This window comes from Phyllostomus discolor, chromosome 4 (assembly GCF_004126475.2).
Source record: "Phyllostomus discolor isolate MPI-MPIP mPhyDis1 chromosome 4, mPhyDis1.pri.v3, whole genome shotgun sequence".
Taxonomy (NCBI): domain Eukaryota; kingdom Metazoa; phylum Chordata; class Mammalia; order Chiroptera; family Phyllostomidae; genus Phyllostomus; species Phyllostomus discolor.
This window is the reverse complement of record NC_040906.2, coordinates 158,702,981-158,721,435: the sequence shown is the minus strand read 5'-3', so window position 1 is coordinate 158,721,435 and position 18,455 is coordinate 158,702,981. Positions and strand designations below refer to the sequence as shown.

The 18,455-nt window shown below is 37.3% G+C and overlaps 1 protein-coding gene across 5 annotated transcripts in view; it reads left to right on the top strand.

The window, feature by feature from the left end:
• The window catches only part of FBXL4 (F-box and leucine rich repeat protein 4), a 68,243-nt gene that overhangs the window by 24,540 nt on the left and 25,248 nt on the right, over positions 1 to 18,455 (top strand). For all 5 annotated transcript variants that reach the window (XM_028508966.2, XM_028508968.2, XM_036024508.1 and 2 more), the window contains 2 exons: positions 3,315 to 3,559; positions 15,778 to 15,991. In XM_028508966.2, coding sequence (XP_028364767.1) covers positions 3,315 to 3,559; positions 15,778 to 15,991 — 459 coding nt within the window. The remainder of the gene's footprint in view (positions 1 to 3,314; positions 3,560 to 15,777; positions 15,992 to 18,455) is intronic.

The window sequence follows — 18,455 nt, the reverse complement described above, 5'->3', positions numbered from 1 at the left end:
ACAAGTTATAAAAGGCACTTAGGATAAATATGAGACAGTTTTAAAAGCAAAGTGGTAGGAAGCTAAAGTATAGAAAGCATTAAAAGGATGTAGTCAGACACATTGCTGCAGAGAGTAAGTTACAGTGCCCATTGGTTTTGGCCTTTGAGAGATCTTTGATAATCCTTGACCATTATCAGTTCAGAGGAACTGTGACCATAGGATGAGAGATGAGAAAACCTTACCATATTTGGTTAAGGCATTGAGGAGTGAGGAAGAAGCAGAGACAAAAAAGGGCTTAATCTCTGACTATAAGCAGAAAAATAATTCTGATAATATAATTATGGGCTGTAACATGGGTAAGACTGTCTACCAATAATGAATAATACTGGCATACTGACTGACACTCCACCCCTTTGCGTCACACTCAAAAAAGGGCATGTCAAAATGAGGGAGTGTATGAAGTTATTATAGATATATCTCTTCTGACTTAACCTTTTAAAGGGAGAAAAGACAAGTGAGTGGGTGGTGGAAGATGCAGCAGAGTGGGAAAGTTTCCATTTGTGATACAGGTTGGAAGAGATTTAAGCATGTTTATATGCTGAAGGGAAGGAGCCAAGAGGGAAAGGTTCCAAAATACACAAAGGGGTTTACTCAGTACAATAAAGTCATGTAGAAAAATCCCGGAGATAGAACCAGTAGCTCTGAAGGACATTAGCCATGATGAAAGCAGAGTATCACACATAAAGAATTAAGGCTGCAAAAACACTGAATGATCTCACAGTAAAAAGAGAAACTTTTTTTCTTACAAAAAATTACCCAGATTATTTAAATGTAATGTAAACTATTTCAAGGGGGAAAAACACATTTAAATATGTCAAGTGGTAAGTTTTTATTATTTATTGGGTAATAGAATTTTTAATTTTTTAATTTTTATTAATTTTTTAAAATTTAATCTTTATTGTATTTTTTTCCATGACCATTTAGTCCCCTTACACCCCCCTCTTCCCAGCAGTCAGCACACTGTTGTCCATGTCCATGAGTCCTTTTTCCTTTCTGCGAAATCCCTGTACCCTCCCAACCTACCCACCATCTGTCATCCTCCTCTCTATGACTGTCTCTGTTCTGCTTGCTCAGTTCTGTTTGTTCATTAGATTCCACATATGAGTGAAATCATATGTGTTTCTCTGACTGGCTTATTTCACTTAGCATAAAATAACTATGGTATCTATAAACTTATCTGACCCAGGGAGCTATTGATATGGAAGAAATAATGAATAAATAAATGGAACAGAAGAGAATCCAGGAAAAAAGCAATGGAAAGAAGGGAACATTGTCAAAGTGTTAAATTTCTGTAGTTCTTTAAAAAGGAGCTGATACATAAAACAACACAACAACAAACAGTGCCGAATGGTTTTTTTTCCTTTTTCGGCTTTTCAGATTGATAAAAGTTAAAGTATTGATACCACTGCTGTTTAGGATATGTGAATGATTACTCTTATACACTATTTGTGGTAAATTGATGCAAACATTCTGAAGGACAGTTCTGTGCTTACACCAAACTTTAACATGCATGAAATTTACCCTAATGTATATTTGTAAAGTTTATCAAGATATACATATACACAGTGATATTGAAGTAATATTTGCAATGAGGAAAAAAACCCAGGAAAGATATTAAAGAGAAATGAGTTAAATTAGTATGTCACATATAGAAAATGGAATGGGGTGGATTTGTATGTGCAGTTATAAAAATATCTACAGGATATATCATTAAATGAGAAAAATGAGGTATAGCACAGTATATATGGTATCATTCTTTTAGTGTAAATCCAAGAATAGATTTCATACTTATTATCTCCATTGGGGAGAGGAATTGTTAGAAACTTTTTATTTTCTGCCTTTCTCAATGTTTGGTTTTCTGATGTTTTACCTGAATTTTCTTGTATTGTTTTGTGTAATATTTTACATGTCAACAGTTTATATGTTATCTGATGAGATTTTAGACTAATTTTTAGTTTTCTTATATTTCTCTATTTTTATAACACACACACCCTTAATCTTATTGTTGGAAAGCCCAGTTCAGATGTTAAAAATAAGTAGCAAAAACACCCTAAGTTTTATCATACTCAATAAATAATTTGTCGGCAATGCTAAGGTTTTGTATATACTCTTTAAACTTATTTTAAATATCATGTTATCACTCTTTATTTTGTAATATTTTGACCCAAAACAGTGAAATTCATTCTGGGCTTACATAGTCAAAGAAATTGAAAAAGAACATTTATGTTAAAGGGCATATTTGCCAAAAAGAAAATGTAGCTGGATAAATAATGCTGCATTAAGAAAAAAAAAACAACTCAATCCTTTTTCTCATCTAACGATTTTTACCATTTAGCAAATATTTTATCTTTTTTTCTCTCTTTATGTTGCTTGGTTCAGATAGGTTACTTAGCAGTAGTTCTTTGAATATTAGTGTAGAACCTCCCAACTGTTCACCCTGAAGAAAAAAAAAACAAATTTTGGGCTAGCTCAAGAAAACTTTTAATTAGAGATAAACAATCGTTTTACTTTCTCTCTCTCTCTTTTTTTGAGGGGTGGGGGTGGGGAGGGTATCTGTCTGCTACTCCATCATTGCTGCTAGCTTCTTGAAGCTGGCTCCTGTTTTCTTTCTGGAATTCTGCGGTAGCACCCTGGCTGGTTTCCCTTCTTGCCTCCCTGTCTCCAGGAAGACCCCCTGCAATAATCTTTCTAAAACACAAATCAGAGCATGTCACTCTGAAGGTTCAACCCTTTCAAGGCTTCTCATTGGCTTCAGAATAAATCCCAGCTGTTCTGTGAGGCTTTCTGTAACCTGTCTTTCCTTTCACCTAGTTTGCCTCCCACCCTTTAAAGCTGAGCCTTCTGGTACAAGTCCTCTTTCACCCTGCTGTTAGGCCCATGTCTTGTGTTAGGTTCTAGTAGCAGTCTGTGCTTCTCTCCATCAAAACATGTCGTTGTACTTACTATCCCCCCTGGACCCTGAAAAGTTTGAAAGTGGGAATTCTTTTTCTATCACCAGTGTTTAATGGGTAGTAAATACTGAATCTATGAAAAATTGTATTATTTAACCGATTACTAAAATATATCTGCACTAGAAAAAATTTAGTCAACGTGAGCTGAGTATACTTTGAGCAATTTTGAAATGTAATAGAGCCTTAAGTAGGTATGGTTTCTTCTTTGGATAATTTGGTTGAATGTTGATTTTTTTCTTAGTATGTGAAAGAGCATTATAAAATATATGACACTGTTCTGTGCTTCAATCTTGATGATCTTGGTTTCTCTCTTTTATGTAGCTCATTCAGCTGATTCTGAATCATCTTACACTACCAGACCTGTGTAGATTAGCACAGACTTGCAAACTGCTGAATCAGCATTGTTATGACCCTCTCCAGTACATCCATCTCAATCTGCAACCTTATTGGGCAAAACTAAACGACAGCTCACTGGAGTTTCTGCAGACGCGCTGCACTCTGGTCCAGTGGCTTAATTTATCTTGGACTGGCAATAGGGGCTTCATCTCCGTTGCAGGATTTAGCAGGTTAGTACCAAGTTTATTGAGGTTATTTCACCAGCAGACTGTACTTATTTTGTAGTAGTTTCCATCGTAAAGTTTGAAATTACATACAATGTGCTTTACAGAAATAAAGAAGAAATACATTTTGTGCATCATCCTGTTCAGAATGCTTTGTCTTATAAAAGTGAATAAGTTTCACAATACTCTTGAGTTAATCTTCATGATAATATGAAGGGAAATGATATGCCCTTTACCTCCTACTTTTAAAATCCCAAGTAACTTTCAACAGAGCTCTTTTTTTTTCTTGTATTTTCAGCACAGATGATTAACACATTTAAAAAACTATTTTCAAATCAAAATCTACCTCTGTAATGTGATTTGCCAGAAATGGAAAACAATTTATTATAGAGCATTTTTAATTAAATCTTAATTACATATGCAATACATCACCCAAATTTAGAAGCACATTTAAACTAATTATGTTGAAAATGCAATTGCATGCTAAACAGGCGACCACACTTGCAGACCTGCCCAGGTGTTTCTGCTCCTTTCTATTTAAGCATTTAGTTTCCTTACTATTAAATGTCACCTGTTAAACATGGGAAAGCTTACACCAGTGCATATTCATTTAGTAATGCCATAGTAATTTTTCTTATGATACAAACAGATGTTTTTCTCTTAACCTTGATGATGGTTTTTCTCAATGTATGTTACAGCCTACCCCTATCATTTCATTAATTTAAATAATGAAAGAGTAGAAACTTTGGGAAAATTATCTGTTATATTTGATCAATGAATAATCTTCTATCCTGCTTTTAGAAGTTAAAAATGAACTTCAGCTCTCTGTACAAACATCCCTAGTGGCTACATACTTGAATGGTGGTTTATGAATTAGAAATTTGTATATTGAGCCTTGTTTCTCCTCAACTTACATTATAAAAAATAAACATGCAATTCCAGAAAATAAAACAAATATAGCACTAGATTCAGATGAAATAAGCGTTTGAAGTAGTAAAAATGTGTTCAAAATGCTAATATTGATAGTTTATGCAATAAAGTAAAAAATACACACAAGCAGGCAATAGCTTATAGCACATGTTGAAACCGTGGATGCACTGTCTTCTTTTCTGCCAGAGATGGAGCGAGGGGAAGGGATTCTTCAATAAAACATTACATTATTGTCAGTCACAGTCTAAAGATTTTATAATATGCTATGTACACAAAATTCCTTTTCATTATGTAAATTTGCTTAAGAGAGGATATCTATAATAGAAAAAATATGACTTTTTTTTAGCAGTGTGATTTTGGTGAATTTTTAAAAATTGCTGGACATACAACAGCTATCTAGTGGAGGAGGGTTTAGTTCTTTCTACTTCCCCTTGCTCAAACACATACTTTGTTTGCAAATGTTCCTCTACGCTAATGGGATCAAGAAGAACTGAAGCTGATGATGACTGTGGGTATTGAGAGCATACACTATGGATTATAAACCAAGACAAACTGAGAGCAAATAGAACAGTTGGTGTCAGTAAGCATTATTTTACATTATAAGGACCTTTCCCATATTTTAATTACCCTCATAGCTCTTTCCCACTATTAGGATTTATTGTTTGTTTTCAACCCTTTATGTGTAAAGGCATATTAATGAGTATTGTTTATCATGTAAAGAGATGTATAACATAGTTTCTGCCTTCAGGCTATGGGAAAGATAAAGGTAAATATAAAATATATCTTTGCTACATTTTTTAAAATAAAATAACAGGGTGGCAATTAATGAATATAGACATTAAAGGAAGCATTGATAGTGGATGACTGAAGTCCAGCTTCTTTGGCAATGTATTACCTATAATACTCATATAATGAGTAAAATGTAAGGTAATATTAAATCAATATTTTAAAATTGTGCAACTCATTCTGGGGCATGAGCAGAAACATAAGTTTAAGAAGAAAACTTAGCAGTGCTATATTTTAAATTCTAGACTCATAATGAATAAAGATCTTCTTTTGCAAGGTTAAAGCTCCAATCTACTTTCTCACCAGCAATTTCTGTTTCATTTTCATTCAGCCATTTTAGTTGCTGTGGGACTGTTTGAATAATCACAGAAGTACACATACATAAATTTAAGTTTTTCATACTTTACTGTAGTTTTCAGCCAGTAAAACCATAAATCTTGGTAGCATTCCTTTAAGCATAGCCATTGTTCCCATTAAAAAAAGGAGAGTTTAAATAACAGGGAAAGAACCTTTTTGGGGGGTGGGAGGTACTGGAGTTTTGCCTCCTGATTGCTGTTGGCCCCCTGACATGACTGCTGAATTGACAGTCATTATGGCTTGTAGGCAGCTTTCCCAGAATAAACAATAAATATTCATGGCTTGATTATTAATGAATAATCTATGAATAAGTATGGTCTATTTGTGCTCATTACTGTGAAGAAGGCTTATTTATAATACTATAAAGAAAAAAAGTACACTTTTAAACTGGAGACCAATGACGATGAGCTACATTTTGAGCAAGTCTCTTGGAAAAGTTTGATGCAGTTTATTTTTGTTGCATAAAAACTTTATTCTCACAAGTTGGAACTGTTTAACTGGATTTTAAAGAATTTTTTAGGAATTTATATTATTCAAAATAGCAAGGAAATACTTTAAATTGGAATAATGAATTTAAAAATTTTAATCAGTTATTAAAATCCTATTCTATCTGCAGATTTATGATTTTCAGGTTCAAATACTGCTCATGCATAGTATTACTCATTAAAATCACATCTATTATAATTCTACTTTTCTTTTATAGTACAGTTCTCTAAAGTCTTAGCTATTCCTTTTTTAAAAAATATATTTCGCCCTGGCTGGTATAGCTCAGTGGATTGAGCGCAGGCTGTGAACCAGGCATCACAGGTTTGATTCCCAGTCAGGGCACATGCCTAGGTTGCAGGCCATGACCCCTAGCAACCGCACATTGATGTTTCTCTCTCTCTCTCTCTCTCTCTCTCTCTCTCTCTCTCTCTCTCTTTTGCTCTCTCTTTCCCTCCCTTCCCTCTCTAAAAATAAATAAATAAAATCTTAAAAAAAGAAACTCAAATAATTTAAAATATATATATATATTTCATTGATTATATTATTACAATTGTCCCATTTTTTTTCTCCCCTTTATTCCTTTCCTCCTTGCACCCCCTCTCCCACTAACATTCCCTCCCCTTAGTTCATGTCCATAGGTCCTACTATATAAGTTCTTTGGATTCTCCATTTCCTATACTGTTCTTAACCTCCCCCTGTCTATTTTGTACCTACCATTTATGCTTCTTATTCCCTGTACCTTTTCCCCCATTCTCCCCCCTCCCCCATCTCACTGATAACCGTCCATGTGATCTCCATTTCTATGATTCTGTTCCTGTTCTACTTGTTTGCTTAGTTTGTTTTTAGGTTCAGTTGTTTATGGTTGTGAGTTTGTTGTCATTTTACTGTTCATATTTTTGATCATCTTCTTTTTCTTAGATAAGTCCCTTTAACATTTCATATAATAAGGGCTTGGTGATGATGAACTCCTTTAACTTGACCTTATCTGGGAAGCACTTTATTTGCCCTTCCATTCTAAGTGATAGCTTTGCTAGATAGAGTAATCTTGGATGTAGGTCCTTACCTTTCATGAGTGCTTCTTTTCAGCCCCTTCTGGCCTGCAGTTTCTTTTGAGAAATCAGCTGATAAGTGTGGCAGATACTGGCCAGCAATATCCACGGCCACTGCGAATGCTCAAGATACGAGAGAAATACACACAGACTACCAAGTCCTGTGGAGGAATAGGGATGGCATGGCTACTCTCTCAAGGAAAGAGCACCCCAAGCCGCTGCCTGAGTAGGCTTTTTATTAGGTAGTATTGGGTAGGAACACAGATACAGCTTATTAACCATTGTCTAGCAATGGGGATCAAACAGATAGATAACGTTCAAAGGGCTCACACTAAATTGGGGTCTTATCTAAAAAACTACAGAACTTGAGGAGCTAAAAACATTTCCTGCCTGGGCCTTTGTAATCTAATTAAGAGCATCCTCAGCAAAGCAGGTTTCACAGGATTTTACATATTCCTTTTTCAGGTCTGATAGTCCCGGGAACTCTGCAGTCCCCAGTGTGGATTGCACTGCCCCTTGTTATTGTTACAGGCTTGAGTTGGACAGAGGAGACAAAGACAGCTGGGAGATTTGGATGTCTTGCAGGCAGAATGAGGACTCTGGATTTGTCAAAGCTGGGGTGCAGGGGTCCATTGCCCCCTCTTTCCCACAGTCCCCTGAGTCTTTCCCTGAGGGCCTTCCCACTTGATTGTGCCTGGCTGAGGTCCATCCTCCTCTGATGAATGTTACCTGTCATTGGCTAACCAACCAAACAATGGAGACCAGGCAAGGAGCAGGCAGCGCTCCTGCCAGGGAGATAAGCTTGTCTCCTTAGTGTCTCCTGGTTCAGAGGTCTCCCACTCAGCCTTAGCCACGGGGGTTACAGCTCCTAAAACTAGGCAGGGCAATTCCCAACAGATAGACTTATGGGAACTCCTTTGTAGTAACTGTCTCCTTTTCTCTCATTATCTTTAATCTTGGGTAATGTAAGTATGATGTGCCTTGGTGTGTGCTTCCTTGGGTCCAACTTCTTTGGGACTTGAAGCTTCCTGGTCTTCCTGGAAGCCTATTTCCTTCTCCAAATTGGGGAAGTTCCCCTTCATTATGATTTCACAAAAGTTTTCAATATTTTGCTCTTCCACTTCTCCTTCTGTCACCGTTATGATTCAGATGTTGGAATGTTTAAAGTTATCCTGGAGGGTCCTAAGCTTCTTGTCATTTGTTTGAATTCTTGTTTCTTCATTCTGTCCTGGTTGAATGTTTATTTCTTCCTTCTGCTCCAAATTGTTGATTTAAGTCCCAGTTTTTTTCCCCTCACTGTTGGTTCCCTGTATATTTTACTTGATTTCACTTTTCATAGCCTTCACTTCTTCCTCTATTTTGCGACCATACTCAACCATTTTTGTGAGCATCCTAATTACCAGTGTTTTGAACTCTGCATCTGATAGGTTGGCTATCTCTTCATCACTTAGTTCTATTTTTGGAGCTTTGATTTGTTCTTTAATTTGGACCATATTTTTTTGTCTTTGCATGCCTGTTGCATTCTAAGAGGTGGAGCCTTAGGTATTCACCGGGGCGGGGTGACCCACATGGCTTCGTTGTGGTACTGTATGTCGGGGAGAGGACTGAGAGGGAACAATGCTGCTTGCTCAGCTCTCTGCTGGCTTTCAGTGACTTTCCCTACTACCCACAAGCAAATTGGGCTCTTTTGGTGCTGATTCTCAGGTGGGTGGTTTTGTGTACGTTCTAGGACCCTGTGGGTCTCTCCAGTGGACTCTCCTGTAAGGCTGGGAGTTTCTTCCACTGCCGAGACCCCACAGGTTTTTACAGCCAGAGGTTTTGAGCCTTTATTTCCCCATACTGGATCCCTGGTTGGGTGGTTTGTATTGCTCCCCACTTGTTCCTCCTGATTTATCCACATGTGAATGTAGGACCACCAGCCACCGCCTCTCCCTGCTAGTCCTATAGCCACTGCCTTGTCACGCATCCTCTCCACCCTGGCTGCCTGTCTCCACCTCTCCTGCCAGTCAGAATGAATGTTTCTTCTTTAACTCCTTGGTTGTCAGACTTCCATACAGTCTGATTTTCTGGCATTTCTGGTTATATTTTGTTTTTAAATTTATTTTCCTTCTTTTGGTTGTGTGAGGAGGCAAAGTGTATCTACCTATGCCTCTGTCTTGGCTGGGAGTTTGGCTATTCCTTAATCATATCATTCTGATGTTCAGAGAGCCTTAGGTTTATTTTTCTACTACTATTTTTCTTTAGGTAGTTACCCAAACTAATCACCTGATATCCACCTTAATTATGTAGAGCCTTTTTACTGCTAAATCCTCCACTTCTTTCCTTCAGAAAACATTCTTGGATGCTTTCTAGATTCTAGAGCTTTATTAGATATTTTGACACAGAGGTATAGTTGTGTGAGATAAAGAGCTAACTGCCTATTCATAAATTAGTGTATTCAATTGCTTGCCCTTACTTCATATAGTTGTCTCTTTTAGAATGGCAATACCTAGAGATTAGAGACAATTTATAGACTTCCTTCTACAGTTGCTGGATAGCACCATACAGAGTTAAGGAAGTTTTGTTTTTAATGGCTTTATTTTAGAACAGATGTAATATATAATGTTCCAAGTTATTTGGGATTAAAAGCTATCTTAAACATACTGTTTTATAAAATCCAGGCTCAGCTAACAAAACATAAGATTAGGAATTAGAGCAATGGATATTTATTTATATCTAATTCTCCCCTTACCTTTATGCATCAGGCAGATTGTGAGAATTACTGCATTTTATTTTGCTATGAGTAAAATCAGATTAAATCATTCATTCATGTGATGTTAATTATTTTAGGGTGCAAGTTACCATTTAGTAAATTACTTCCTGTGTATTTGTATTACTCTGGACAAATTAATTCACCTCATAAAGATAAGCAATTTATTTTTCTCTCCAGAGACTTCTTTTCTGATGGCAGGAGACCTAGTTTAGGATTGTTTGTCTGAACTTAGGTCTTCTCATAATGCCTTCAATATCAAGAAATACTTTATGAGAATTCATAACATGGAATGAATAGGCTGTAGGAAATAAGGAAGACCAGTAACACAATTGAGATGAATAAATACATGATCAAAACAAAAACATTATGTAATTATGCATTAAAATAAAAGTGACATGAGCAGCATTAAGGAAGGAAACAAGAGTTGTATTCAGCTAATTGGGTCTGCTGGTACTTCTGCCTTCTTGGAATGGACATGTTATGAAAAAGGAGGTAATGTAGATCTTGTAAGTTTAGGAAGAGAGAATATAGGGATATTGACCAAATAATCTTCTCAAAGGCAGGTTAGGCATGATCATTATCTTTATTGTGCTTTCAAATGCTGTCATTCATTATATCAATTTGAGAAACTTTCTAGACTGTTAACAGTTGGTTTGCTGGTGATTGACTTGATGTCACTCTGTAAATTCTTTAGAGGGGAAAAGTTCAGTAATGTGAGGAGAAAAGGAATGTTAAAGTATCCCAAGTCCGATCTGAAAAAGAATTGTAGAACAAAGTGGTGTCAAATCATGAAGACCTTTAAGAGATAAGATGCTTAAGCATTTTAATTTTAAGAGAGCTAATGTACTCACATAACTTCTGTGAGCTGAAGTTAATTTCAGAAGTATCAAATCAAAACAGGGTATCTTTAGTTCTCTGAAACTTTTTGTCCAGTTATTTCTAGATTGTTAGTTTATAAATAATGAACTACCCATAACTACTATGTATACTCAAAGTAAGATAAAATGTTAATTTGTCATTGTCTTTGGGAATAGTTTGACTGTGTTAAAGCAAAACATTGTTCCTGAGTCTATTGAACTTTGTTCCAAAATAGAGGGAACTTAAATTCTTTTGTTATTCTTAAAGATTTTATTTATTTTTAGAGAGAAGGGAAGGGAGGGAGAAAGAGAGGGAGAGAAACATTAATGTGTGGTTGCCTCTCATGTGCCCCCAACTGGGGACCAGGCCCACAACCCAGGCATGTGCCTTGACTGGGAATCGAACTGGCGACCCCTTGGTTCACAGGGTGGCACTCAGTCCACAGAGCCACGCCAGCCAGGACTAAATTCTTCAAGTGCATTTTCATAAATGGAAGATTCGTTCAACAAGCTCTGATCATGTTTTTTTGCATGCCTGATATTGTGCTATATGTACTGGATATACCAAGAATCTGTTTCAAATGCCAAAGGATTTAGGCAGCTTATAAAACTCAATAAACAAATTAGTAAGGAACTTATGGTTAAGAGAAAAATAGATAGTTGTTGAGGAATAGATAAGCCAGAGTTTAATTCAGTGTTTAGAAGGTATATCCTACCTTAGTATATGAGGTCTGTCCAGAAATAGTCCAGCCATTATTAATATAATGAGAACGGTTTGTGAGACATTGATGTAACCTGGCAGGCAAGGAAAGTGGACTGGAACATGCATGTGTGAGCAGTGACAACTTCACTGTATTAGGCAGTGGGAGTGGTAGATGGCACTGAGAGAGCATGTATACTGTGTGGCCATTGCATTCAAAATGCTTGAGTTGAGCAACAAATCTACATCAAATTTTGTGTTAAGCTTAAGTATTCCTCTGAGAAAACTGAGCAAAGAAGTGACACAGCCTGCTTGTATTTTAACATGATCAGTCTGGTTTCTGTGCAGATAAAAAACTGAAGGAAATAGGGGTAAGGCAGAGGGACCATCAAGACACCACTGCAATATTCAGGGAGGAAGGATGGATTATTCTTCTGAAGGATCATTCAGATGATTGAGAAGGCCATAGCTATGGGCAGCTGGTGATTGGAGGCTTCATCATGACAACGTGCCTGCTCATGCATCATGTCTTGCGCAGAGGTTTTTGGCAAACCGCCAAATCACCCAGGTTACTCAGACCTCATAGAGCCCAGGTTTGGCACCCTGCGACTTCTGGCTTTTTTCCCAAAACTAAAATCACCTTTAAAAGGAAAGAGATTTCAGACCATTGATAAGAATCAGGAAAATACAATGAGGCAGCTGATGGCATTTGGGAGAACTGTGCGAGGTCCCGAGGTACCTATTTTGAGGGGGACTGAGGTGTCATTGTCCTACCTACAATGTTTCTTTTATCTTTTTCAATAAACGTTTCTATTTTTCATATTACATGGCTGGATGCCTTCTGGACAGACCTCATACGTTGTCTACCTTTGAAATAGATCTGGAACCTCAACAGTGAAAACCACATTCAGTGCTACCACCTGGATCCAGTGCACCATCCTTCCTCCCTGAATATTGCAGTGGTGTCTTGATGGTCCCTCTGCCTTACCCCTATTTCCTTCAGTTTTTTATCTGCACAGAAACCAGACTGATCATGTTATAATACAAGCAGGCTGTGTCACTTCTTTGCTAAAATCCCTTATGTGAATCAGAATCCCATCTTCTAAAAATAAAAGCCAAAATCTATAGGACACACTGTATGAACTTACCCTTACCTCTCTGATCTGTTCCTCATCGCCCCCTTACTTTGTGTCTCCTGCATTAGCCTCCTTTTATCTTGCCCTGAGTCTTTGTATTTGCCCCTCCCTTTGCCAGATACCTGCTTCACTCACCCACTCACTTCCTTTGGGTGTCAACTCACCTTCTCAGTGAAGCTTCTCTGACTGTCTTATCCACCATTGGCAATATTTCCTATCACTCTTCCCTGTTTTCATTTCCTCCTTGGCACTTTTGACTCTTTAATGTAGTATTTATTTTACTCATTTATTTGTTTATAGTCTACCTCTACTACCCAAATATACAAAGTTCCATGAGAGCAGAGACTTTGTTCTGTCCACTCTTAATTCCCCAGTGCCTAGAGTAATGCTAGGTCATAGTAGGAGCTCAGTAAAAATTTGTTGAATGAATGAATAAATGAATGAATGTGCTTGATGCAAACTGCAATTCAATTTATACAACTGGCAGACATAATAGTAGTCAGAACAGTGGGAGGAAATCCAGGAATGAGAGTAGCTTGAGAGGTATCTGAGAATTTTAAGGAAGGAGTGGGTAGTTGTCTGAAATGCCATAGGAAGTCAAGTAATACAAAGACTGAAAATAAAGGCCATTGAATTTGCCTTTTTAAAGGAAAAGCTGAATTTAGGGAGAGCAGACCCATTTTGTAATGGATTAAGAATAAATGGGTGTTCAAGTGTAAATAAGATGTGTAGGCTACAGAGTTATTTGCATATTTAAAATAAATTTGTAGCAACTGTACTTTTTATTTGAATGTGATTTGGCCAAGATTTAACTTTTATTTTAGTGTTTCCGGGGTACTTTGATCTTTTGAAACTGTTTTCACATATTGTTTGATGTTCAAAGCCAAGAGGTAGTGTATTGAGCACTGTTATATAATTCTAGTGTGCCTTTTGCAACCAAGGAAATGCAGAGGCTTAGGTAAGTGCCTTTTCCAAGGTTATATGCTAGAAAGTAGTGGAACAGGGCAAGAAATCCAACTTTGGACTTATAAGTCCAGTGTTACGTCTTTATTTGTTCAAGTGATTGGTTTAGTTAATTTTATTTTGTGTGTGTATTTGTGTTACAGACTGAACCCATTGGGGGAGCCCAGATACTAGAACCAAAACAAGCCCCCTCCCCTGGAGTCTTTGGTTTTAGGTTTGTGTCCTTTTAGTAACAGTGTCTCTCCCCAGATGGGTCCATTCTGTAACAGTTTTTTGGCGCTCCACGTTGGGGGTACTGTTGCTGACATGGATTGTTGGGAAGAGAGCCCAGATACTGTTACTGAGACAAGCCCCCTTCCCTGGGTTCTCTCTGTCATTTGGTTCTTTGCCTGCTGCCATGTATTAGGAATTGTGGTTCTCAATGCCAGAGTTTGGTAAAAAGGAAAGGAACTGTATTCAAAAGTTATACAGGTTTAAACTAATGACAGAATGTCACCATTAAAATCCTGAAGTTCCTTTAAAATACCCACAAACAAACACACACAGTCTTGCCTTACCTCCTTTGCCCAGCCAGCCCAGTCAAGAGTACCGTATCTCAGGAAAAGAAATAGAAGTCCATAGCTTGGCTAGACTCCCAGTTCCTCCCTGGGATCCATGCTCAGCTGGGTAGGTCTCCTGCAGTCCCCAGCACCATTAGCTGTGTTGCCACCATGATCTCCAGTTTTAATCCAAAACCACGCGGAACTTCCTCATGGCCCACCAGTTAGAGTCCTTTCACCCCTTTATTTTATGCTTGGTCTCGTGTTGTCCTCCATTGTCCCCTGCATTGTCTCCATTCCTAGTCCTGCATTGTCTCTTCCATCCCTCATGGTGGCCTGTGTTTACTTTAAATCCCAGCCTATAACCTCCTCTGTAACCCCATTTCCTACTCCTCCCTCAGTTGGCTCCACATGCCAGCACTCCCGTATTTTCAGCCTTTCTGGGCTGCCACAGTTAGTTTAGGCAGGCGTGGCCCCTGGCATGGAACAACCATCTTAAAGCTCTCGTACAGGTGCTGTAGCCTCCCAGTTTACACCATGGTTCAAAGTAATGCATCCTTTCTGGCTCCACTCAGGCTGTAAGCCAGCCTGTTGATGATGTGCAAAATAACTCCCAATGGCCCTGGTCCAAGTCTTCCTTCCTGAGTCAGGCATATGGAGAATATCCTATATTCCCAGACACCCCAAGTTCTGGACCTCATTACAAATCCCCCTTTTAGAGGGCCCTGGGGCCTCCCAGCCTACACCATTACATTTGTAAGCTACTTAAATCATTTAGGAAAAAGACATGCCATAAACTAAAATTATGTTAGTGATGTGACCCTGAGATGGGCAAGAGGATGTCAGAAGACCTGGACAGGGATGGTTGGTGCACTTGTTGAAGGTTCAGTTTGCTTAGTTGATAGTTTCACAGATTCAAATACCCCTAGACTCATATTTACTTTGAGATTATTTTCAGATAATGATTTTAAACAGAATTGTTTTCCTCCATCTGTAATGTAACTAAGATATTGTTGTTTCTGTTCTGAAAAGGAATTTTATGTCCTCCACATTGAATTATTTCCCTGTATTTTATGTGAGGCAGCATTTTAACATCTTGTAGTAATTTCAGCATAAGTCTAACTGCTTAATAGTAACAGTTATACAAGGAACATATCACAGCAGCACAGTTAAGCTAACCCAGAAAACACTGAGTTGAGACGAAGCTAGTTTGATTTGCTTTGAGGTCATTTAATTAAAGCTGTCACTTTGTGTACCACATGCAAAGTAAATTAACCAGTATTGAATAGGTACTGATTAGGTGGGTAATGGCTTACCAGAGTTTAGAGTTTTGTTTTTTGGCTCTACTAACTTAGATGGGAATTTCATGTACCTTGGAGACACATAGGCTCTGCTTTCTTAATTTTCCACTTAGCTGACCTTTTTTGTGATGTGAGTTCATTTTATCTTCTTGGGTTGATTTCTTTCAGTTTAACCATGCCTATTTCAGCATGTAGTAAATGAGTATTTAAGTGAAGCAAGTTTTACATTTTCCCTAATAGAAATCCATTCTTCTGAAGGTGTCTGCATAGAGTTGATATAATTCCAAGGTACTTGCAAAAAAAAAAAAATGCTTGTAGTTCTACAAAATCCAGAGGAAAAACCTAACTGTTGATCATTCTTTTTCCAGGTTTCTGAAGGGTTGTGGATCCGAATTGGTGCGCCTTGAGTTATCTTGCAGCCACTTCCTAAATGAAACTTGCTTGGAGATTATTTCAGAGACGTGTCCAAATCTACAGGAATTAAATCTGTCATCCTGTGATAAACTGCCACCTCAAGCTTTCAACCACATTGCCAAATTATGTGGCCTTAAACGGCTTGTTCTCTATCGAACAAAAGTAGAGGTAGGAATAACTCATTTACATATTTGCTAGGTAGGAATAACTTATTTACATATATACATATAGCCAGCTGAATATTTAGTTGCTTATAATAATGTGATTTCTGGTTTTTAAATAGATTCAGTTTGCGGTGCCCCCTGGTTATTCAAAAACCATCAGAACCAATTCAATCATTTCAAAACCGTTTAGAGTCTTTTTTGTTCTTGTTTTAGTTATAAGATGTTCTCTGTGCTCTTAAAAATTTTGTAATGCTTTTCATGATTTCAGGTAAATAAACAAGCAATGGGCCGAAGTGGCAGGCAATGAATTAGAGAAAGGAGTAGGAACATGGCATGCAGGAGGACTTCTGCTTGGAGTAGGAGGAAGCAAAGTAGAATTTTTCCAGCACCAGATTTATGAGTTAAAATTTCTGATACCATAGAGTCTCATTTAAGAAAAATGGGATTATCTTATATATATTGATCTACAGGCTGTTTCCACATAATATCTGTATGAGATCTTTCGAGGTCATTACATATACCACCTGACTCTTTCCATTAACTGGGTAGTATATGTTATTCAATAATCGACTCAGCCATTCTCCAAAAGATCAGTGTTTAGGTTTTCCTAGCCGTTTTTCTTCTACAAACTACCACAGAATATTTTTCCCTTTCCAAGTCATTTTTATTCTTTTTTTATTTGTTTTTTTTTATTGTACAAGTACAGTTATCTGTCTCCCCCTTGCCCCCACGCCAACCCTCCCCACTACCACAGAATTTTACATTTACATGCCATCGTTGCTGTGGGAGGGAGTTCTGCAAGTGGGGTTGCTGGGTCGGAGTATGTGCCTGGGCCCCTGTAGTAACTAATACCCACTTGGTTTTCTACACCTGCTTCCTGCACTCCAGGCATGTTGGCCTCCTTTCTCTTCCTTGAACATTCTGATCTGGTCCCAGCTCATGGCTTTTTCTCTTCTGTCTGTCTGCAGTATTCTCCCAGCCTTATATGGTTGCCTCCTTCTTAGTCTGATGTTCAACTTAATTTTCTTTTTCAGAGATGGCTTCTTAGACATTGATAAAAGTGAGCCCCCCTTCTAGTTTGTTTCTTTTATGTCTCCCATTTTATTTTATTTTCAGCATCTTTATCACTTTGAGATTGTTTTCTTGCTATTACCTCTCTCCTTACCTGGGAGATAAGTTTCATGAAGGCCTTATCTGTTTTTCTCATTGCCAAGTTTCCATCATCTAGAATAGACTTGGTAAAGATTAGCAAATAAATGTTTATCTTAATCAAGGTATTCAACCTCTCAGTATTTCAGTTTCCTCATCTCTAAAAGAGAGATAATAAAAATACAGATTTCATATCATCATTGTAGGAATTCAGTTACATGTGAAGTGCTTGGAGGGTGCCTAGAACATAGTTAACTCTCAAGAAGTACTAGCTGCTAAAAACAGTAGTAAGAGTGATACCATCGTGGCAGTTTTGAAGTGTGTTTTACCATGTGGCAGGGGAAGTCTCTAGTCTTTTTTAATGTTTTTTTCCCCACAAATCCTTGTATATTATTCTTCTAGGTATATCTTTCATGGAGGATTTTATTAGAAGGACATTCACTATATTTCATTTTGCTCTTTAATGAGGCTTCTCATCTGTTCATGTAGGTTCTTGTTCTATGTCCAAGAGTATGTTATAGTTTTCTTCATGTAAGGTTTATATCTTTCTGGTTAAATTTTATTTCTTGCCTTTTATAGTCTCAGATACTATTTTCTCTTCTAATTAATTTTAGTTTGTTATTGTTAGTATAAAGGAAAATTTGATTTTTTTATATATTGTATGTGCTCACCTTACAACATACCTATAATTGTTGTAATAACTTTTTAGTCTTGGATTTTCTAATGATAGAGTTATATAATCTGGAAATAAACTTTTTCTTTCTTTTCCAATACTTAAAGCATTATTACAATACTATATTAGATAGAACTTAATAAATAATGTGGAATATTAGAGTCACGACAGGTATACCAGTGTAATTTCTTTCCTTTCTTTCTTTTGTGTTTTTTCTTCTTGATTTTAGAGAAGAGGGAAGGGAGGGAGAGAAACATCTATATAAGAGAGGAACACTGATTGGTTGCCTCATACACGCCCTGACTAGGGACTGAACCTGCAATCCAGGCATGTGCCCTGGCCAAGAATTGAACTGGCAACATTTTGGTTTGTGGGACGATGCTCCAACCACTGAGCCACACCAGCCAGGGGCATACCAGCCTTACATCTAATATAATGGGATGTCCTCAATGTTTTATGTTTTTTATATTCATACAAAAAAATATTTACTACATATTTTGTGCTAGGCACTACTAGGCCCTGGGACTTCAATAGTCAACCAGACAATTTTTCATGTACCTTACCAATTTTATTTGTTGTTTGATGGTGTTTTCTGATAAATAATCTTTATCATTCTTGTTTGATTAAGAATATTTTATCAAACATG